The sequence below is a fragment of the Danio rerio genome, chromosome 15 (genome assembly GCF_052040795.2).
Source record: "Danio rerio strain M-AB ecotype USA chromosome 15, GRCz13ab, whole genome shotgun sequence".
Lineage (NCBI taxonomy): Eukaryota > Metazoa > Chordata > Actinopteri > Cypriniformes > Danionidae > Danio > Danio rerio.
The window spans coordinates 26,129,618-26,153,970 of record NC_141035.1 but is presented as its reverse complement, the minus strand read 5'-3'; the positions used below and the strand labels follow the sequence as shown (position 1 = coordinate 26,153,970).

At 36.0% G+C, this 24,353-nt stretch overlaps 2 protein-coding genes across 17 annotated transcripts; one reads left to right on the top strand and one right to left on the bottom strand.

Annotated features, from left to right (window-relative positions):
- The first annotated feature begins 98 nt into the window (after positions 1-98).
- On the top strand, positions 99-16,977 carry nherf4a (NHERF family PDZ scaffold protein 4a). Of its 7 annotated transcripts, none has more exons than XM_087284156.1 (11): positions 99-269; positions 1,161-1,188; positions 2,117-2,181; positions 2,283-2,491; positions 4,626-4,830; positions 5,713-5,849; positions 6,256-6,460; positions 8,123-8,319; positions 8,635-8,829; positions 14,795-15,010; positions 15,086-16,977. In XM_087284156.1, exons 1-11 carry the CDS (start codon positions 197-199, stop codon positions 15,116-15,118), a joined length of 1,563 nt encoding a protein of 520 aa, XP_087140282.1. In that variant the 5' UTR covers positions 99-196; the 3' UTR covers positions 15,119-16,977. The 7 variants fall into 7 exon arrangements, with proteins under 7 accessions (XP_087140282.1, XP_087140287.1, XP_087140284.1 ...); XM_087284161.1 differs by having other exon boundaries at positions 212-269; positions 1,161-1,245; XM_087284158.1 differs by having other exon boundaries at positions 212-269; positions 1,161-1,245; positions 2,094-2,181.
- phykpl (5-phosphohydroxy-L-lysine phospho-lyase) lies at positions 15,514-24,325 on the bottom strand. 10 transcript variants are annotated; one of them, XR_015508653.1, is made up of 13 exons: positions 24,176-24,325; positions 23,960-24,078; positions 22,058-22,217; positions 21,912-21,986; positions 21,739-21,826; positions 21,537-21,653; positions 19,330-19,412; positions 19,026-19,251; positions 18,445-18,594; positions 17,309-17,398; positions 17,104-17,234; positions 16,973-17,014; positions 15,514-16,196 (listed from the first exon to the last, which is right to left on the bottom strand). XR_015508653.1 is itself a non-coding variant. In XM_087283013.1 (13 exons), exons 1-12 carry the CDS (start codon positions 24,232-24,234, stop codon positions 16,974-16,976), a joined length of 1,344 nt encoding a protein of 447 aa, XP_087139139.1. In that variant the 5' UTR covers positions 24,235-24,325; the 3' UTR covers positions 15,514-16,196; position 16,973. The 10 variants fall into 10 exon arrangements, 4 of the variants coding, with proteins under 4 accessions (XP_087139139.1, XP_087139138.1, XP_087139140.1 ...); XR_015508652.1 differs by having other exon boundaries at positions 16,979-17,014; XR_015508656.1 differs by having other exon boundaries at positions 23,960-24,074.
- Between the last annotated feature and the right edge of the window lie 28 nt (positions 24,326-24,353).

The window sequence follows — 24,353 nt, the reverse complement described above, 5'->3', positions numbered from 1 at the left end:
AATTAAAAAACAATTGTTGGGGTTTGGGCTGGGAGTTTGTTGTCTGTCAGTTATCTTGAATACAGTTAGTTATGTCATACCTAGTTATTTAGTTATGTCAACACTGATGGTGGCAGAGGTGTTTTCTCATAAACCTGGGATTAAATATTAATCTCCTGGTGGAACAAGGAGGAGCCATACTGACAAAAGCGTTTTTATGCTTCATTTAAATGTGTACCTTGCACCCTCACAACATCCAGGCCTCAGAAGGATCATGAGATTCACCGCAGGTAATGTACACTGCATACTGTATAAATATGCTCTGTTTTTATTGAGATGAGTGAACAGCATGTAATGTGGAGGTCAGGTAAGATATTTCAAGGGTTTGTCATGGTTTAATTTTCAAAAAACTGTGAAGATAAAGAACCCTTATAAGCAATATGTTTAGGAGGGAAAGCAAATGCTGAATTATTGAATTATGTCTCTGTGTGTTTTAATTTAGCAGTGTCATATTTTATTTGCATTTCTGACACGATTTCTGTTGATGCACTCTACTAAAATTTCATTCAACTTCTAATTGGAGCATTGCTTTGAAAGGATTTTGTTATAATTTTAAGTATTTACAGCACTCATTTTTATTTAAATAAAATTGTATTCATGGCCTTTAAGACAAACGTAACATTTATTTATGTTTTCTTCCTGAGGTCTTAGCTAAAGAAACAAATATATGTACAGAATCTAATCAACTGAAGAGTTTCCTCCTGAACTCTGATCTTAAGTCTTGTCAGCGTTTTGTTTAGGCTGAGTATGTGATTTCAAATCATGTTCTTGACAAGCACTCTGGGTACTTTTTCTATATCTAAAATATTGGCAACAAAAACCTGCCAAACAACTGTATGTTTTGTGGATTTGAATCCATAGAAATGAGCAAATGTGGCACGCTTGTATACGTTCAACCATTACTTTTCAGAAAAGTCTTGATATCTGCCATGTAACAATGTCATAAAACAGTTTGGCCTCTTCAATTTGTTAAAGAAGCCTTATATAAACAGGATAAGACACTTTCAAATTGTACATTTTTGTATCTTATATACCAAGAAGAATATTTTATTTGTACAAACTGTTACCTAATTAAATATCTATTTGCTTTTTAATGTTTATATATTTTTTTACTTTTACAGAAACCGTGGAGGCACCAGATTTACCGAAGTAAGACATCAGAAAGTTCTTTAAATGACATTTTAATCTCTGGTGATCCTACACATGGTAATGATAATCCTAGACATGATAATGTTTCATTATTATTTTTATAGCAAACGGCTTTCCCAAAAATGCACGCTACGCTCAGCAATTAAGTATGCCATTCCTGGGTTTCAGTGCCTTTTGTTACCCAAATATATATTCACACTTGAATTTAGTTACATTGCATCTACATGCCAACTAACTCTTATTAGATTATAGGTAGACTGTTAAGGTTAGTGTAAGTTGAAATTTCTTATAGTTAAATGTTTGTTGAAGAAGTAGTATCAACAGAATTTAAGCAGTTTACTAATACTCAAATGAACTATCAAAATAAAGTGTTACCAAATATGTTATTAAAAGATTAATATATATTTAATTAAACTTAATTAAAATAGTATTTTTAACCACTTTAAACCACCTATATCACAAATTTGTTCCTAGTTCTCCAGCCTGTCTACACTGCAGGACTTTTTGTTTGTGATTTTAATTAATTTAATAATTCTCACAATATATAAAATGAATAAGTTGGGAACTTTTTTGTAAAATCTTAAGTTTATAAACGATTTGAATCCCCAGATATTATTACTGTAAAAGTCTAGGCTAATGTTTTGAATAAACTATTAGTGTAGCAAACAACCCAGTTAAAATATAGCCTTTATATGCTCCATGATTTATTGTCATGGTTTAGGATATTGTGCTAAAGTTTGTAATGTTAAATGATATCCACGTATTAAAAAGTGTCGCAAGATAGCTCGAGATTCTATTAAGTTATTTACTCATTCACGAGAGTTATTAACGTTGTCAAGTGTAAAGAACCATATTATTAATATATCCTTATCTTTTTGGTCTGTTTACATAAAACATATGTACAGCACAGTGCAAATGTTTTCCACAGAAAGTTCACCTTCAACCCGAAAGAAGGCATTGACAATCCTGCTTTGGTGATCTCCGATGACAAAGGTTACTTCCTCAATCACTTTCATCCATTTACAGGCAGTATATCGTAAACGACTAAAAGCGAAAGATATGTCAAAACTCTTATTGCTGACTATTGTTTCCAGAGCCAGATGTGCACCCGCGGTTGTGTGTCCTGAGGCGGGAGGAGGGCCAGGGCTTCGGCTTCTACCTGAGCCGGGACGCGGGTCGCTGCAGAGGGCATGTGGTGCGGCAGGTGGAGCCTTGGAGCAGCGCCGAACGGGCTGGACTGAGGATCGGGGACCATGTTTTGGAGGTCAATGAGGACTTTGTGGATGACAAGGAGCACTCGACTGTAAGAGCTCTTCCTTATGCAAACACGAGACCGTTGTGTCGTGTGAATTAATCACACAAACAATGGAATACAATAATGTTGGCAAGTGAATGCAAAGCATTAAGGGGGGCATTTCTCCAGTTCACTATAAAATTTTGTTTCCTCAGGGTGCTCCGGTTTCCTCCACAGTCCAAATACATACGCTATAGAATTGGATAAACTAAACTGGCAGTAGTGTTTGATTGTGTATGTAAGAGTATATGGGTGTTTCCCAGTGCTGGGTTGGCTAGAAGAGCATCCACTGCATAAAACATATGCTGGAATAGTTGGCGGTTCATTCTGCTGTGGCGACCCCTGATAAATAAGGGACTAAGCCGAAGGAAAACAAATGAATGAATGAGTACACTATTTAAACAAAAGTTTAACCTCTTAGTAGCTAACAATTAATAGCCAATATCAGGGATGTCAAACTCAATTCCTGGAGGGCCGCAGCCCAGCACAGTTTAGTTCCAACCCTGCTCCAACACGTTTACCTGTAGGTTTCAAACAAGCCTAAAGGACTCAATTAGTTTGAGCAGGTGTGTTTAATTAGGGTTGGAACTAAACTGCAGGGCTGCGGCCCTTCAGGAATTGAGTTTGACATTCCTGGCCTATATGCTATAGCCGTATTTACCTAATGTTAACATAGATTAGTAAACGCTGTAATTGTTACTGAAATATAATTGTAATCACATTTTTACAATACACTCAGAAGTTCACATTTTATATAGAGTGTCATAATGTTTGACTTTATAGCCAATCATAAGTCGGCCTGGAGGTCCCCAGTACTGGGTCGCAGCTGGATGGGTAAGGTACACATTTGTACTTGAAGGGTCCATATTGGTCCCTCAAAAGTATATATTATAGGTACTAATATGTACCCTTGAGGTATTAATATGGATCTTTCAAAAAAGGTACCACCCCAGGGACAGCTCACGTATCTTTACTTCTGAGTGTATAAACTGCCAAAAGGTATAAAAAAAAAATAAATTAATAAAAATCTGAGGAACAAAAGATGTTTGTGTTGGACCATACTGATTCAGGATTCAGGATTTCCAAGGCATTAATATCTTAATTAATACCTGTCATACATAATTCTTACCACTAATTCAATTCAGTTTCCTGCTTGGTAAGTCTTTAATCTCTATATGGTTTAGACAGCATAAATGGGCAGAATGATGTGTAGTACAATAACCGTGCAATGATAATGTTTACATTCGAGTATCGCCACCATGGCTGCAGGTACGATTAAATCACCAAATCTTGACATAAGTGTAAGTGACAAAAATGTTAATTCACAGTGTCCTTATTACTGTGTACCTGTTATACCATTACAAATATACATTCAGTCATTTTCTTTTCAGCTTAGTCCCTTTATTAATCTGGGGTCGCCACAACATAATGAACCACTAACTTTTCCAGCATATGATATTACGCAGCGGATGCTCTTCCAGCCGCAACTCAGCACTGGGAAATACCAATACATTTTTGCATTCACTCATTTGCTCCACAGCCAAGCTTATTCAATTCACCTACCACTTGTCTTTGGACTGTGGGGGGAAACCGGAGCACCCGGAGGACACCTACACAGGCACGGGGAGAACATGAAAACTCCACAGAACTGACTTTTTTTTTTTTTTTTTTTTAAATAGAGGAGTTCTGCTATTAACAACGCACTGTATAACCTACACCTTCATTTACCTTTAAAAAACACCTAAAAAAATGATATATATATTTTAGGATAATGTTATCTGAGAACCTCATGACCCCAGAGCTATACATGCCATATATACAGATTATTAAACATTTAAAGCAATGTATTTGCTACTTTTGTACCAGTTGAGTGAAAGCCTTGGGTAAAATCCCCCTTTTTTTCAGATGCACTCAAAATAATGAACACATGCTCTCATTGACTGCTTGATTCATCGTGACTACTTTCATTTCAATTCAGCAACTTATTTTTTAAAAGCTAATTAATAAAAAAAATAACTTAAATATTTCTACTTATTTTTTGAAAGTAATGCATTGATTTACTTGTTAACTCGCGCTACTTGTAATTCATTACCCCCAACACTCTTTACTAGTGTGTGTATATTGAGCTGTGTGTTGTTTTCAGGTGGTGCTGAAGGTGCAGGCGTCTGGATTAAAGCTCTATCTGTTAGTTCTGAGTGCTCAAGATTATGAGTTTGCAGTTTCAGAGGGAAGAGACCTTTTGTCCGTTGCCAGATCTTATCGTCCTGAGGGCTGCTCTCGCCCGCGGTTATGCCACATCACTAAAGAGCCTGGCTGTGGTTTGGGCCTCAGCATCATTCCCATTGAAGGTACTGCTTCTGTCGCTCACTTTTTTGACTTGCTAATATTTTTAAGCAATTGTGAAATAAGTTAAAGCACTGGAATAAGGGACTAAGCCAAAGAAAAATCAATAAATGAATGAATAATTCATATATATATATATATATATATATATACAGTTGAAGTCAGAATTATTAGCCCCCTTTTAATTTTTTTTTTCTTTTTTAAATACTTCCCAAATGATGTTTAAAAGAGCAGAGAAATTTTCACAGTATGTCTGATAATATTTTTTCTTCTGGAGAAAGTCTTATTTGTTTTGTTTCGACTGGAAAAGAAGCAGTTATATATTTTTTTAAAAACCATTTTTGTGACAAAATTATTAGCCCCTTTAAGCAAATTTTTTCCAATAATCTACAGAACAAACCATCATCATACAACAACTTGCCTAATTACCCTAACCTGCCTAGTTAACCTAATTAACCTAGTTAAGCCTTTAAATGTCACTTTTGTCACTAAAATATTATTTACTGACATCATGACAAAGAGAAAATAAATCAGTTTTTAGAAATAAGTTTTTAAAACTATTATGCTTAGAAATGTGCTGAAACAATCTTCCCTCCATTAAACAGTAATTGGGAAAAAAAACAAAAAAACGGGCGTTAATAATTCAGGGCGGCTAATAATTCTGACTTCAACAGTATATATATATATATATATATATATATATATATATATATATATATATATATATATATATATATATATATACAGTTGAAGTCAGAATTATTGAAATTGGGGGGAAAAAATAAACAGGGGTGCTAATAATTCAGGGGGGCTAATAATTCTGACTTCAACTCTATATGAATGATTTTGGTGAGCTCTTGTTTATTTAATGGAATATGTGTGATCAGGAGCGCGAGGCCGATATCGCCTGAACCCAGTGACTGATGGTCCAGCGGAAAGAGCAGGCATCCAGAATGGAGACAGGCTCATCTGGATCAATGGAGTCTCGATTTCTGTCATCTCATATGCAGCACTGGCCAAAATGGTAAGCGTGCTCCTAATAAATATCTTTTATGGTATTTTATCGGCACATTTGTATTGCCACAAGCATATCAAAACTGTTTTGAGTTCATTGTGTTTAGTTTTTGATTATTTTCTCTTTGCATTCCCAATAGTACAGTAATTTACATCTGTGTTCATTGGTTTGAAAAGACTATTGTTTAGAGTTTTTGGAGGTTACTCATGATGTGTTGATAGTTAGTTGTATATTCTAATAAGCTGTTATTATAATAAGTCTTACAATAATTGGTGTAACAATTCAGTTTTACAGTTCATTACAAACAGTTTAACGGAAGTTACTATTAAAATTCACACTAAGCATTATGGGGTGTAGGAAAAAGGGGTCTGTTATCTACCAGAATTGCTAGAGTTTTCCTTTTTTTTCTCACTAGGTGAAGAAATGTGAAAAGCATCTGACCGTCTTGGTAATTGACAGCAGGAGTGAAGAGATTTATAATCGCATGGGATTACCCATAATTCCTGCTTTTGCCGAAACCCATAATCTGCCCTACAGACCAAAAACACTCCACCTGACTCAAGGACCACAGGGATACGGCTTCCTCTTAAGGCAAGAGAAGTTACGATCAGGACGCATTGGTGAGAGGTTTACTAAAACTTTGGTTATAACTAAAATACAATTTAGTATTTTTATAACGTCATCATTTTAAAAATGTTTACAAAAAATTAGAAAAAAACAATTTATTTAGTATTTATATGTTTACTATCTGTGATATATTCATATATTTAATGTGCATTTTTTATGTGTATTTCTAAATACACTCATCGGCCACTTTATTAGGTACACCTGTCCAACTGCTTGTTAACGCAAATTTTTAATGAGCTAATCATGGCAGCAACTCAATGAATTTAGGCATGTAGACATGGTCAAGGCGATCTGCTGCAGTGCAAACCGAGCATCAGAATGGGGAAGAAAAGTGTTTTAAGTGATTTTAACCGTGGCATGGTTATTGGTTTCTGGATTTTAATGTACAACCATGTCTAGGGTTTACCGAGAATGGTCTGAGAAAGAGAAAATATCCGGTGAGTGGCAGTTCTATGGACACAAATTCCTTGTTGATGCCAGAGGTCAGAGGAGAATGACCAGACTGGTTGAAGCTTATAGAAAGGCAACAGTAGCTCAAATAACCACTCATTACAACCAAGGTATGCAGAAGAGCATCTCTAAACACACAACACGTTGAACCTTGAGGTGGATGGGCTACAGCAGAAGAAGACCACACCGGGTGCCACTCCTGTCAGCTAAGAACAGGATACTGAGGCTACAATTCGCAAGGGCTAACCAAAATTGAACAATAGAAGATTGGAAAAATGTTACCAGGTCTGATGAGTCTCGATGCAGTGACATTTGGATGGTAGTGTCAGATTTTGGCATCAACAACATGAAAGCATGGATCCATCCTGCCTTGTACCAATGGTTCAGGCTGGTGGTGGCAGTGTAATGGTGAGGGGGATATTTTCTTGGCACCAATAGATTAATCCAATAGAGTACTTTTGGGATGTGGTGTGATGCTATCATATCAATATGGACCAAGGAATATAAGGAATATTTCCAGTACCTTGTTGAATCTATGCCACAAAGGATTAAGGCATTTCTGAAGCCGAAAGGGGGTCCAACCCGTTACTAGTAAGGTGTACTTAATAAAGTGGCCTGTCAGTGTATTTATTTATTGATGAAAAGTTGTGAATGAAATAAAATATTTTTATGGTTTTGGAAAGTAACCTCATTTAATTAGTTTTTTAAGTAATGTTTCTTTTTGAAACATGGTATAAAATACCATATAAGTGATTTTTTTATTCAAAATTAAATATCAACATATTAATCACAAAATATCATGGAACTAAGTGAATAACATTAACATTATATAACTAAACCACTTGTTTAAAATCACATTTAATTATTAGATAAATAAATAATAATAAAATACAAAAAATCTGCTTTCATTTCTATCCAATGTTTAATGTTTCTTTTCATATTCTAATGTTTTTTAGGAAAAAGATCACATTTTTTACAATTATTATTTTTGTATGTTTATCATAGTATAATTGTGTCTTTATTTGAAATGCAAATCACAAACTATATAAAATAGTTGTCTGACAAAGGGATCGCAATATTTAGGAGCACTGTCAATGGCATTGAAAACAAAATTCTTTGTTCTCTATTAACACTAAGCATTATTTTCAGCATGCGGTATAGTATTTCAATCAGCACTGTACTAATATGTTTGCTCTGCTCTGTAGCTCATATATTGCGAGAGATCGACCCCTGCAGCCCAGCTGAGACTGCAGGAATGGAGGATGGAGAAATTGTGCTCGCTGTGAACGGAGAGCAGGTGGAGGATGCAGAGCATGAGGGCATCGTCAGCAAAATACGACAAAGCGGCCAGCAGGTCACCCTCACCACCATCTCCATCGCTGGCAGAGACTTTTACACACAGGTGCTTACACAAACAAGCTTTCACATACAGTACTCCTAAAAAAAAAAGTAGAGGAGCGGCAACATTCAGCTGCTAAATCAACATATTTTTCATCCGACTAAAGACATTTGACCCCAAGGCCCAACCAAGAAGCTTCTAGTACACCGAAACAGGTGTTTTTAAAATGAAATGAATCAACCGTGGGGAAGATAATTGGACCCTGGGGATTGGGTGAGGTCACTGTGACCTAGATAATGTTGGGAAGCGTTATTTTTGTAGGATGTGCTTGGATTTATCACTGAAAAGGTGTTTGTTTTTTCATTCACTTCACTTCAGCTGGCAATGTCTCCATTGCTGTTCTATGACGAGCACATACCAAAATGTGAACCGTTCGCTACACCGGCCCTAGAACATCCTGAGGGACACCAAAATCCACCGCAACCTCGACTTTGTGAGCTTCATAAGGAGGGTACAGGATTCGGCTTCAACCTGGGCTGTGTTGAGAATAAGCCTGGGACTTATATCGGCCAGGTATTGTTATTCAGTTCTGATTTATTATTTATTTTGTTGGTAGAACTATAGTGTGTACAATAATAATAATAATTATTATTATTATTGTTGTTGTTATTAATAAGTATTAGTATTATTGGTGTGTACACTTTTTTGTTAGAAACAATAGAGTTTTACAGTGAATCACATACAGTAGCTGGACTGTCAGACTGATGACATGCAGAAAAATCTGGACGTCTTTGAAAGTTTTATTAGGAAAGGATCCTCCAATAGACTGTGTGATTGACATGTCAATCACTGTTAGCTTTGCTCAGCTTCGTGTTTAGGGGCATAAAAATGTAAATGATAAACTGTCAAGAACACGATGTTCATGGCATCAAGTTCACATCTCTAAAGAGAATCTATTGTTTAGTTAATCTCAATAAGCACTCACTGTTGCAATAGTAAACACCCCAGCTTTCTTCCATAATAGTGTTTAGTGTCACAATATCAGTTTGCAATTACATTAAAAACACAACATCTTTTGCTGTGATGGACGTTTATTATCCCTCACAACATTTGTGGTCCCTTTTAGCCTTTTGTTACCCACCATGTCTTTCTAAAAAGCATTCAGCATGGTAAAACTGAGCTTCTTCTTCACCACATTATCTACAAGCAGTGAAGAAGGTAAGGAAGCAGTGGTTTTATCGTGCTAAAATCATTTTAGTTTTTTTTTCGACCCTCGCATTTTGGGACAGAGTGGCCCACTACATACAATCAAAATGCTACCCATCTGTGCACGGCCTTGATTATGTTTACCAACTCCCATTCTATAAAAGCACAAAAGCCATTTATAGGAAATAATGAGGGTTGACAAATTAAAAACATACAAATTTTAATTTATTATTAGAATAAAATTATAATCCGCACTGGAAGTCCATCTTGTGTGTGCCTGTGTGTTTTGAGGGAGCCTATATTAAATAATGAACATAACAAAAACCGCCTGCTGACGCACACAGTTAATATTGATTAACAAAATAAAGATAAATAATAAAAGCAATGTGTCACAGAGCCTTAAAAGTGTTTAACTCAACAATGAAACATCGAACATAGATTAAAGATTGTATATAGTCAATCAAATGAACTTAAACGATTAAAAAATACAACAAATATTTATTTGGGCTTGAACTACAAAACTAAATGTAAAAAAAAATGTAATAGTTTTGCTTAAGTTGCACATCAACTTTGTCATGTATAAATATCATTATAACCATATTTTATAAATATTATTGTAACTATATAGGCCTTCATCATGCTGACAATCAAAAACAAAATGTCATGATACCACTGGCAATTGTCTTCTGACCGAGTGCACCTTAAAAGACATGAATGACGCTCCTCATATAGCTAGAGAAGCATACAGTTCTTTAGGATCTATATAATTTGTAAAATAAAGAGTTACAGGTAAAGGAAAACAGCAAGGGAGGAAGTTGCCGTGGGTGCAAATGCAAAGTAAAAATAAAAAGTGTATTTATATAAACTGATAGGTAACTAGATAGAATAGACAGAGATAGATTGATCTGTGCAACAGCTGCCGATACGCTGCGCGCTGCAGACGCAAAGGCAAACGCCTGATCCTGCTCTCCAGACTAGAGCTTGCGGAGTGAAACAGGCGTGACTCTCGACTACTTTGACAAATAAACAGCAACATTGCACGCTGACACAAGGCCCAAAATGGGAGTTTGTGATTGGGTCAGCCCAATGTCAATAAAGAAAAGAACCAATCGGCTGCAGATTATGTCACATGGGCCGGTCTGTCCGAAATAAAAAAACTTTCAGAGTGTTAAAGAGCCCAAATTATGGGTTTTTGAAAATTCCCCTCCATGTAGTGTGTAACACAGCTCTAAGTGAAGTGAAGTATCCAGCTAAGGCTTAAATCTGTAAGAATACAGTGTTTAAAATGGTTGATTCATCTATAAAAGAGTCGACTCATAGTGCTTCAAACGAGTCGCCTTGATACCGATTCATTAGGTGTTTCGCCATGACGTACGAACGAAACCAAGTTATTCACGTGCACGCGCAAACCCGGGAGATTTCAAACCCGAGGCCCCGCCCTCTGACGCAGAAACCCAGACACACACACACCCACAAACACACGCACACCCACAACAACATGCACACAAACATGCCGGTCGATTGAAGTCACACTGCAGATGGATATATTGAGTCTCTACCCAAAGATGAAACATCAGTATTATAACCAAGCAGTTGGAAACTTCTGGAAGCTACATGCTACAAAGAATACTTCATCTGAGTTTGTTAAAGGAAGGATCAGTAAAGAGTAACTTACTGATGGACGTCAGGATGGGTTTCTTCCTCCATTTCTCAAGTGTAAGTACGTGCGGTTAAAGTTGTTGCCTCGTTTACTCTAGCTTGCAAATGTATTTAGTTGTGATTTGTTACTTGTAACCGAGTGTACTGTATCAGGTTAACTGGCTATATTCTCTTATCGCGTGCAAAGTCACGTTAAAAACGCGACGCGTGCTGCTTTGTTTATGGAGCTCCGTGCTAGAGTTCTGCTCCCGTGATTTATTCGCAAATTTATTCCCGCGCCGCAGAAATCTGGCGCGGGGACAGCCGCGGGAATAAATTTCCGAATAAATCGCGGGGAGCGGTCGGTAACGGGTTTAATTTGGAATGGGAGCGGGCTGTCTAGCAATATCACGGATATTGCTATGCGAATGAGAAAGATGTGTCTGCTTGGTGCTTGTGTGTGTGTTAGTGCGCACGCGCGCGTATGAGAGAGAGAGAAAGAGCACGAGAGAGCGAGCAAACGAGCTTTTTGTGCTTGGTGCTGTGTTTATACAGACAGCTTGGCTGTCTGGACTGTGTAGCTGGGTGATTTTTGGTCCCCCGCTCTAGCGGGATCGGGCGCGGCGGGCAGAAAACGGAGCGGGTTCTTAGGCTAAAACCTGGCGGGTGTGGGCGGAAGCGGGAGCGTTGTCGTCCCGTGTGTTTTTGTGTGTGTGTGGCAGCTAAAATCCACGCCTACACTATCGAGCGTGTATGAACTGTGATTACTTTTATATTGCTGATTGGCTATTGGCCATTTCGCTCTCTGACTGAAGGCAGTCGACCAATCGCGACAGACTGTCATCGGTCCAATCAGCGCAGATTAGCTTCGCGCTAAGGAGGGGTTTGGGAACAAATGAATCACTGGACGATTCATACAGGAGTCGCTGTGATAATTAGATAAAAATAAATGCATATTATAAGACCATGAAAGTGTTTTTTGACCTTGCATGCATATTAGACTGTTGTTGGAGACCCTTACAACCAAGATATGACCCTATTTCATGTATAATATGGGCTCTTTAAGGGCGTCACACACCAGATGCGCCGCTTAGAGCCATGGCACGGCACGCACAGAACAGTTGAAAGTATTGTACATCAGATGTGCATATTCGCATTTATTTAAAATGCAGCTAATCAGATGGCGGTCTGTGGAACTTGGACTTGCGGAACCGGTGTGTGTACCCTGATAGAAAATTATGTTTAGAACTCTAAAATGCATGGTGCTGCATGGCGCTGCATGTGGCTACAAAGCACATAGCTGAGCGGCACTTCTAGTGTGTGACCCCTTTTAAGCCTCCTTTCCACTGCACACGACAGACCAGAGGTCATTCATTTCCAATGGAGAGTAGTCTGAGCGTTCCGATCATCTCCATATGCGAAAAATTCGGATGCGAATTGAGCTGCGGATCTGTTACAATATTTGAACTCCTGTGACTAGACTGTATGCGCCAGTCCGACCGGATGTGATGCATTCCAAGCATGTTGTCCAAGTAGGTCTGTGTGTGTGAGATAAGAATTAGTAGTTTTTTTTTCTGTTATTTTGTGAAACAGAAAAAGTCTATATTAAAAAACAAAACAAAAAAACATTTCTATTGATAAATGTAAGTAATAAAAACATAAAATATTAAACTTTTTATGTTGCCTCCACTTGCGCACAACGCACAAAGAATAATGGCTCTAGTTTTTGCATTCCTTTATTTCGGACACTATGAGAACAGCTTCTCCCCCATGGTACACATCAGAACTGAAAATTCTGTGCGACTGCCACAAGGGGCGTATTCGGACAGTGATGTCCAAATGTTGTGTGCAGTGGAAAGGTGGCTTTACAGATCACAGCATGATCAGTTAATTAGGCAGAAAAAAACAACAGTCTGCTAAGTGTTTTATGGGCCGATCAAATCATAAGAAAATGATCAGCCCGGCCCGAAAAGTATGTCGGGCTATCGGGAAACTGCCCGGTCTGCCAGATGGCCAGTCCACCCCTGGTAACGAGTGGCTAAAAGGGAGCACAAATGTTGTGAGGGACTATAAAAAAGTGGTCAATTGTTGTATAATAAAAGCTCCGCTGCTTTCATGCCTTTTTTCTTTTAGTTCAATGGCTTTCAGTTTTACTCTGCTTCATACTATGAGAATACATTTTGAATACAATTAGCCATGAACTAGTTTCTGCATAGTTCCATAGGATACAATAAAGATGACAAGTCCCATGATTCCACACTCAGCGGCATCAGATTATAGCTGTTTCTCAATTCCAATAACGCAGAAAACAGTCTTGCCAGGTCACGTCAGAGGAACGAACTTGGGATACCGCAAGAATAGAGAACGCGTTCTGTGAGAAATGAGATGCTGGGTTCTTCCTAATGGTCACATGATCTTCACACATTTTTTTTAACAGACAATTATTTAAACATTACAGCATTCATACAACAATTTATTTTTAGAACTGAACTTTGGTGGTTGATGATGACGTTACACAAGGACACCAGAGCGCTGAAGAACGCATATTGAGAAACAGCCTATGCCTTTGTTTGTTGTGAATACACGCCCTCTAGTGGTGAAAATTACAGTGTGCCTTTAATATTGTAGATGTTTTCTTTTTTTCAAGGCATTTAACTAAAAACCTGTTTAAACAAACAAACTAACAAACCCATCACTTAATTTAATCCTACTTTTAAAAATGTCACTCACCCTGTAGTTCAAATATACTAGCTCATTACCAGGCTTTGACCTACAAAAATACATCATCCCTAAGAATTCTTCTGCCACTGGTCAGGCAAAATGATAATTCTGTTCCCAGACTCATCACTTTGGTTAAAGGGATCGATCACCCAACAATTAACTCACTCTAAATTCAATTCTTTGCCAAAACATGGCATGTAATGCATGTAAACCTCAACACTTTGGTATTCAAGAAAACATATACAGGCAAAACCAAATTAACACCTGTGGCTTCTTCAGATGCATCAATGTCTTACAGTGAAACAGTTGGTTTGAGCAAGAAACTGAAAATTATTTACAGAATTATCCAAAGATAACATTAATCCACAGACCAGTGAAACACATTCACAGCAGTCTGGAATGTGAGCTTTCTGTCACGTAAATTCACACACGAGCTGACATTGTGTATTCATAACAGAGAAGGAGGACGGCTATGTTTTATTGTTTATCAAAATCATATTTACTTATTCTGAAACATGTATAAAAGAGTATCATTACTGCACATTTTATGTGTGCAATTTCATTTATTTCATATACAACATCATATCTAGACTGTCATAAACATACTGAAGGCTGCTGCTTGGAAATAACATTCAGTTTCTTCCACACATGAATCATAAGACCTCAGTGTAAGACATAAGTCGCATCATAAAACCTTAATGTATCATCAGCATGTTTTTTTTGTTTTTAACTCTTAAAGGGTCAGTACCTTTTAATTAGCATTTTATGAATCACCAAAGACCATAGATTGTGTAGTTAGCTACATGGAAAGTAAATTAACAGCAAATATTCGTTTTTAGGTGAACTATCTCTTTAAGACATTAACTTTTGTTGGGATGCTCAAGCCAACATATTTTAAAAGCAGTTTAATAACACACAAAAACCTGCAGCTTTAAATATGCTTCTGTCGCGTGATTCTCCTTCTGGCCTATAGGTGGTGTCGGGGAGCACAGGAGAAAGAGCTGGCCTGCGTAAATGGGATGTTTTGATTGAAGTGAATGGCCAGAATGTGGAAGACGAGTATTTTGATGAAGTGGTGAGACTGATAACAGGAGGAGGAACACCTCTCAGGCTGCTGGTGGTGGATGGACTTCAATATGACAAATTAAGAAACACCAGGCAGACCATAAATTTGGGACTTAATAACAAGGTGAGACCTGCTCACAAATGTGTAGCAATTTCCACATTTCTAGATACCTTTTAAAATCTGGTTATTATGTTTCAGGTTCCAGATGCTTCACAGGACGATTTTGTGTGAATGTAGTAGTCAGGTACAGTTTTATGAATGTATTTTGTTCATTTAAAGGGGTGGTCCACTATGATATCATATTTTAAACTTTAGTTGATGTGTAGTGTAACTGTGTGAACATAAACAACATCTCTGAATGTAATACGCTTCAATGCAAAGGGAGACATTGGCTTTTACAGAGTTAGCCTTGCCGAGCCTACAGCGAACGAAGTTTGGAGACTACAAAGAAATACATCTGGATTAATGAAATCATAAACCCTTATCCATAAGGTTATGCACATTCATCTGGGGTGGCCAGATTATAGCAGTGGGCTAAAATGCTGTCCAAATGCTGCTAATTTCACAGAGCTTCTACTGTTTCTGTATTTGGGCTACCAAAGTAAACGACACAAAGAGGGAAGGGCTTACATTTTAATTTTAATTATGTTACAGAGAATTTTAAAAACAATAAAGCATTTGACAAAGGACAGTTTCCAGAATCTCTCCCAGTTCAGTACTGGATTAGGCTAAAAACTCCTCAAAGAAGGAACAGCTCCAACCATAATGGACGAAGCTGTGGATTGTAAGCCACAACCTTTAAGTGTTTTATTCGTTAAAATTTATCAACTAAATGCACAGTTTTTAGCGTTAACAATATGTTGCAGTAAGGACGTAACCAAGGATGTAAACAACAGGAAATGCAGTTTGGCACCGTTAACAATTAAGCTACAAATGCGTTTTTATCCGTCAAACCCCTGTAAACACCCACAATCTGCAGCAGCGCTGCAGTGTCTCTCTATGTGGCTGCTTTCCCTGCATTCTACATTTCAAATAATGAACTTGCAAAAGAGATGTGAACATTTAATATTACATGCTTATTCCGAATATATGTGAAAGACACTTGTCAGATTTTATTTTAAAGAGCAGGTATGAGGTTCAGCTGTGTCCTTTTCATTTTCTGTCTGATTCAGGCTAACAGTTAAACTGACTGACAGTGTATTTACAAAAAGGCAAAGCATGTGCTAGTAGACGTGAAGCCGATCCATGAATCACAGCACATTATGTTAGCTGACCAATCAGAGCCTCTTGAGGGCGGGCCTTCCAGGAACTAGGAAATATGACATTTGTTTTCATGTTAGCTGAGTAGCAGTATATATTTAAAGTAAGATAAATGAAAAAATAACAAGTGTGATTTTCTACAAGTGAAGCATGAGCACACGTTGCTTTGCATCTTATAAACACAACCAAGCCTTAAAAATACACTCTGGACCACCCCTTTAAATATATATGGAAAGATTAAATTGTCTGTAATGTTTTTTTATATATATGTAAAACAACCTTTCTCTACTGGAGAACACAAATATTGTTTATTTGGCTAAAAAGTCATTTCAATAGCTTGATGTAAATGTACAGATATTGTCTTATGTTGTGCAAAGATGTTTACAAAAGGGTGAACATTGCTTGTCAATAACCACTTTTATTTTAGTCACTATTAAAAATGAGCAGTACATGTGTAATATAAAGATCATGCAGGAGGAGTTGTGTACAATTTGGTTTTCAAAAAGAAAAAAATATATATATTTAGTTTTAGGACTATAAAACGTTAAAATGCTAAATGTCTTAATATTTGCTCATGTCTCATTCTGGTAAATAATATGTGTAGTTATCTGTGACTTTGTGTCAATATGCTGATTTAAGATTTATTTCACAAATATTGTCAGGTGTGTAGCTTAAGTAAATTCAGTTCAAAGTGTTTTGAATTGTGCTCTGAATGTCAATCGATGTATATTTAAGAATGCAAATAACATGACGTTTACTATGTGTTTCGATCAGTTTTTACATGTGAAATCATTAATAAATTTTATCAAGAAGCTTTTTTTAAACCTCAACTTTTTCCGCAGTCCTCTTTTTGGACATCCTCCAGTTCTGTAAATCCAAAGAGAAATTAATTTTCACTTATTTATTATTTACAAGAAAATATTTGCAGATTAATTAGTTTAACTTTTAAATCCAACCTGTAAGAATTTGGTCAATGCATGTAACAACTCTATTAGCATCCTCCTTGCTGAAGCACATTGGAGGTTTGAATTTGATGACACTGTCCCATGGTCCATCTGTGCTCATCACTATACGATCCTCTTTCAGCCTGAACAAATTAGAAAAAGCAGTTGGTCATCAGATACATGTAACTAGATGAGAAAAAAGAGAAGATGTCTGTACCTTCGGACTAGATGTGCTGCTTCTTCTGTTGCTGGTTCTCGGGACTCTCTGTCTTTAACAAGCTCCATACCTATAAACAGCCCAACACCACTGGAAGAAAAAACGAAAACAAAAGACAGACTTGCTATGCTTTCTTGTTTATTTTAAAGCATGAAGTTAGCCATTTCCATCAATGAATAAATATTTAAAGAGTAACAAAAAACAAATCTTTTCTTTTGGAATTACCTCACAGTTCAAACTTTCTAACTCAGAAGTTCAAGTTTATATAATAAAATTCAGATTTTCTTTCCTCACATTTATTACTTTTTCTTGAAGTTGAAATTCTGAGATTTACATTTGAAGACATGATTATTAACTTATACCCAAGTGACATTTAACAGAGCAAGGAAAATGAGTAAGTCTTGTTATATTTATCTTCCAGCAAAAAATCGTATTGCTTTAAGTTTGGCTGAGATTTTAAAATATGTAAATGCAAAAACTGTTACAGACAATATTATTTGTCGCCTTCAGTAAATTTTTTTGATTGTCTGAACAAATACTGAACAAACTACAATTGTCCTATGATTTGCCTTATTACCCTAGTTAAGCCTTTAAATCACATTTTAAGTTACTAGATACTAATACAAGTATCTTGCAAAATAACTAATAAATCTTATCATGCATGTCATCATGGCAAAGAAAAAAATAAATTAGTTATTGAAAATTAAATCTTAAAATTTTTAAAACTTATGTTAAAACTAAATATTAAAACTATAACTAAGTTTAATACTAATATTCATGACTAATATTAATACTAATACTATATTAAAACTATAATTAAATATTAAAACTATTAAACTATTATGAAATTAAATAATAAAACTATTATTACTATTATATTACACACATAAAAATGTGTTGTAAAAAACTCCATTTAATAGCACTTACGGAATATTTGAAAAAGTGTAAACATTTTGCGGGAGGGATAATAATTGCCTGTTTATATCTGTCAAATATTTCAGAATTTTGAGTTTCCCTCTCACATTTCCAAACAAAAACATGCAATTGTGAGTTTATTTTTGAAAAGATATATTCATTATTACCATAGTATTACAATAGTACTAGACAAGATTTATTTTGTTTATTTTATACCGCACATCTCCGATGAGTAGATGTTTTTCCTGAAGCTGAAGGAGCAGCTGTTTAAGATGACCTCCGACACGCACCGCATTGCCTCTGAGATCTTCCTTCTCTATCACATCTAAAACTGCCAGACCAATGGCGCAGGACACTGGGTTACCACCAAACTGCATGGGAGAAACCCGAAATGTTACTTTTACAGTTTTCAAAACACCTAAAACTATATGAATTTACATTTAGTCATTTGGCAGACGCTTTTGTCCACAGCGACTTCCAATTGAGGAGGCATTTAGTAATACAAAAAGAAGAGGCAATACAAATGCTAATTTTACAAAAGAACTGTTTGTGCTCAGAGAACTAAGTGCTAGAGTACGGTGTGTGTTTTATTAGAGAGAAAAGAGTGTGCTTTGTCAAGCCCACTTACCTGTGTGAGCCACACTTAAAATTGCATAAAGTTTTGAGGTTATCGTGTGGATAAATGACAAGGCTTTAGAAAGTGACTTATATGTGTGAAATATGAAAGTGATATATCGTGCAGCTCTCTAACATACATTATCACAGAATTAGTTCCAAGCATATCGGTGTTCTAAGCACTCACTGTGTTGAAGTACTCCACTCCATTGGCTGTAAAAGCACCAGCGATCTCCTCTGTAGTGACCACGCATGCAATGGGATGACCGTTGCCCATCGGTTTGCCCATGGTCACAATGTCAGGGCAGAAATCTTCACCCTCAAGCTGAAACGCCCAGAAATGACTCCCAACACGACCAAAGCCTGTCTGAATCTCATCTGCCACATAAACCCCTCCTGCTTCATGAACATATCTGAGGGTAAAGCAGCTTCATTTACTGGTTTCCTGATAAAGTATAAAGATACTTATCAAATTGTAGAAAAACACTTACTCTGCTACTCTTTTACAATATCCAGTGGGGAAAATGATTTGACCTCCAACGCTGGGTAAAGACTCAGCAAAAAAAGATGAAATCTGTTGATAAAATTAATCATTTATATAATAGGTTATCCAATAATGTACATTGTCATCATTTGCTTTTTCCCAAACTTGAAATACAATAAACATCAGTGGGGTCCAAATCAGCATTTTAATCCAATTTAGATACCAGTTTTTAGTTCCTTAGACACCAAACCCTGTCCTGTTAACCAAACTCTCAATGATCAACATCCATTTTTGTAATAAATCACTCTTTTTTTAAAAACTAAACAAGTTCAGGCAGTTAGACATGATTTGCAAATCGTATACACTCTTAATGCAAAAATGTATATACATTTCTACAGATTAAAATTAAAATAGTTTTAAACGTTGATGCTATTGTCTTTTGTTACACAACGGTAAACACGGGCAGCAAAAGTTTACACAAATAGAACACAATTGTCATTTACACACAACACAAACTTTCACTTTTTTCTGAAGATGTGATCAAACCGGCTGTTAGGAGTTATGTTGCATTTACTATACTTTTTTTTTTGCAATTGCAAGTTCAGGCTTTAGCCAGCCTGGTAAAAGGGGTGGTTCTTTATTCTCAAAAAAGTGGACCTTTTTGCAGTTATACGCCTCATTTTCTATTTTTCACTTTTTTTTAGCTGAATTAGCTTGTCGGATGGTCATCATAACCACTCTTTTTGATGTACCGAAAATATTTCCTAAAGATTTAGAATAAAGAAAATTGACACGTATATTTTTTAAAATACAAATTTATTACATCATAATATCAACAGAAAACATTTTTAAATTAAAAACTGTAGCCTATTGTAATTTATTAGGCAAATAACAAACCGGTCAGCACTTTCAACTTTCCATTCAAGAATTTGGCCATTTAAACAAAAAATATTTTCAAACAACAACAACAACAATAATAACAATAATAAAAACAGTAATAATAATAATAATTTAGAGCTTCACAATTTTCCTAGCCTCTTTTCATGGATAACAACAATAGCCAAAATAGTATTGGAATAAATCTTAATATGGGCTGCTTTTGGTGCTACACACTTTTTTTATTCGTCATGTTTTCTTTCAAGAATAAGGTTTAGAAAAAAATATACTTGTAAAATATTTTCTCTATTTAAAAACAATACAGTAGCGAAAGATGACTTTGCTTACGTCATATATTAGGACTCTTGAAAAATAACTATTCCAAAACGGAATAACTGAAGTCACACCAGGATTACGTTCGATCTTAAAGCCTTTTGATGGGTTATTTTTACTATTTATGATGGCATAGCAGTCAAAATAGGACGAATGAGCTCATGAATGCGACAAATTCTGGAACTTTGTCACTGAGCGGTGGGTCTTTCGAACCTCACAAATCTTCCCTGGCTACAGGCCTGTAGTTTAAACATTTTTCTATAACTACTGTACAGTACATATTCTGGAATTTCTCCAAGTGTCTAATGAATGATCTGTAGGGTTTTTTTTGTACAGGTTTTTTTTTTTTAATCTATAGTATTTTGTTCATTTTAATTTGAAAGTTTTTGTAATTTTGTACATAATTTGGTAAATAAATGTTATTTTATATTTTATTATTTTTATTAAATTTAATTAAAATGAGATGTATTTTTTTGGTGAAAATTCTAGCTGAAATAAAATCTGATAATTTTTTTTATTGTTTCATTTAACTTCAGTTAAATCTAATAACCATGGACACCACTGACTTTTATTATTCATTCATTCATTTTCTTTTCGGCTTAGTCCCTTTATTAATCTGGGGTTGCAACAGCGGAATGAACCGACAATTTATCCAGCATATGTTTTAAGCAGCGGATGCCCTTCCAGCTGCAACCCATCACTGGGAAACACCCATACACACTCATTTACACACATACAGTGCGGACAATTTAGCCTACCCAATTCACCTATACTGCATGTCTTTGGACTGTGGGGGAAACCGAAGCACCCAGAGGAAACCCACGCCAACACAGGGAGAACATGCAAACTCCACACAGAAATGCCAACTGACCCAGCCGAGGCTCGAACCAGCGACCTTCTTGCTGTGAGGTAAACGTGCTACCCACTGTGCCACCGTGAAGCCCTGACTTTTATTATATATACAAAAAAAATGTAAAAACATTTATTTTTTTATCTTAACCATACCTTGCGACCTTTCTTATGCGCCTCTTCAATCAGGCTTTTGACCGTGTCTGCATAAGCCTGTCCAGGCTCAGGATGATCTTCTCGATAGATACCGTGGTAAGTATCAGGGAGAGGTGCCTGTAGATATGCAAAAAGAGCCTTTAGATATGTAGCAAAGAGCCTTTTTTACAGCTTAAAAAATGTTTTTATGTCTTGTACACACCACATGAACCCACTCTTTCTGGCCCTCCAGTTTCCTGAACTTGTATGGGCTGATATCAATAAGCGAGGTCAGATGTCCATGATATGCACTGAAGAGGAAGGTAAAGATGACATATAAATAAGCAAGTTCCCATGACCTGTTAATGTAAAATCTTTACATCGAGTAAAGCTTACTGATCTAGAACGATCACATCCTGATGTCTGGTGTACTGACGGGCCAGTCTCAAGGCCAGATCGTTAGCCTCTGATCTTTAAATGATGACAAACATCTTAAAGATTTTGTTGAACAGTGCTTTTAAACCCAATGAAAAGCCACTTACCCTGAGTTGACAAAATAGAAGACAGAAAGTTTCTTTGGGAGAGTGGCAGCCAGTCGATCAGCATACTGCACTATATTATCATGAAGGAATCTAGTGTTTGTGTTCAGAAGATCCATCTGAGCGCCAGCCACCTGAGTGATGCTGGGGTGACTGTGACCCACTGAAAAGATCATGTGATTATGTACTTGACACTTTTGGAAAGAGCTATGGAAAGCCTATTTAAATTCAGTGACATGAAGACAAGAGCTGCTTCTTTTTCTGTAGACATATAGAGTGACCAGATGTCAGTTTTTTGAGGAGTCTAAATGTTTGTTGTCTTTTCCCCGACTGGAGATGTTTTAATTTAAAATAAATTTACCAGATAAACACAAAGATTGCACAAAAATTGCACAAAGTAACAATTTGGTTTTGGCAAAAATAATGAACAAAGTAACAGGGTTAGACAAACCACTTTTTTAGTCCTTTTATTAATCAGGGGTCGCCACATCGGAATGAACCGCCAACTTATCCAGCATATGTTTTACGCAGCGGATGCCTTTCCAGCTGCATCCTATCACTGGGAAACACCCATACACATTCACACATACACTATAGAAAATGTAGCCTTCCCAATTCACCTATAGCGCATGTCTTTGCTCTCAGAGGAAACCCACGCGAACATGGGGAGAACATGCAAACTCAACACAGAAATGCCAACTGACCCAGCTGGGGCTCAATCCAGCAACCTTCTTGCTGTGAGGCGATAGTGCTACCCACTGCACCACTGTCTATTTTGTGCGCCCTACATCTATTTTGCCTACTTGTACATTTTCTAATGATTTTTGAAAACATTTTTGATTTTTGATACATTTTACAAAATATTTAACTTTGATGAATGGATGTTTCTTTTTTTAAAATAGTAAAACTGGCAATAATACATTTAATAATGCTTTGAGGTCGATCATTTTTCTTGGGAAGTTTCACATACACAAAGTAAAACTGATGTCTGTTACTCCTTTCTTTATTTTTTTCTGTAAAGATTTATAAATATTTTATAAATCTTTGACCGCAATTACAAGCAACAAGAAGACTATAAAAATCTCTCCAATAATGAAAAAAATAATCTGTACAATCTAATAATTTAAATATATTTTAATTTTATGTATGTTCTGCATCACTTGCTAAGTTTTTTGAATGACTGTTACATACAGTTGAAGTCAGAATCATTGGCCCCTCTGTTTATTTTCCCTCCAATTTCTGTTTAAGGGAGAGAAGATTTGTTTAACACATTTCTGATTAAAATAGTTTTAATAACTCATTTCTAATAACTGATTTATTTTATCTTTGCCATGATGACAGTAAATTATATTTGACTAGATATTTTTCAAGACACTTCTATACAACTTAAATCGACATTTAAAGGCTTTACTAGGTTAATTAGTTTAATAGGCAGGTTAGGGTAATTAGGCAAATTATTGTATAATTTTATTGTTTTTGTATAACTAAATTAAAAACTGCTTTTAATATAGCTGAAATAATACAAATAATACCTTTTTTAAAGAAGAAATATTATTATCATTGTATTAACATCATTTGGGAAATATTTTAAAATAAATAAAAATTCAAAGGGGGGCTAATAATTCTGACTTCAACTGTATGTCATTTTACAATCCTGTATTCTTGTCAGTTACATGCTTTAGTAAAAAATAAACAAATTACATTTTAAAATATATTAAAATAGAAAATAGCTATTTGATAATGTAATAAAGTGACAACATTAGTCAATTTTACTGTATTTAGATGATTTACAGTATGTATTGACAAGCATTCCATGTTGAGGTTTTATTTATTAACGCTTTTGTCTAATTATAATTTATATACGTCATCAGCTGGATACATGCCATAACTGCAAAATGTCCTTACCATGTTGAACATTACTAATGCAATCTAAATACTGCGTGCCATTCTCGTCGTATAAATATTGACCCCGTGCTCGGACTATTTTCACAGGATCATGGGAGAAAAAGAGTCTGCAGGACTGTCTGAAAAGACATTGAAAAGAGCAGAACAGCATTTCAAACTGCAGCAGACCTCATAATAAAAAAGCTAACGGTAAGTTTAATATTTGATCCAACTTACGCAATCAGCTTCTTGCGCATTTGCAAAGTCTCATTTTTGTGAAAAAGTTCAACAGCCATTTTAAACGACGAGGTCTTCTGCTAAAGCCGACTGTTTTTACAGCCTGAAGACATCTGGCAAGACTTTGAACCAAAGAAAAGGGAGAGGGAGGGAGATAGAAAAAAAACATTGAAATAAA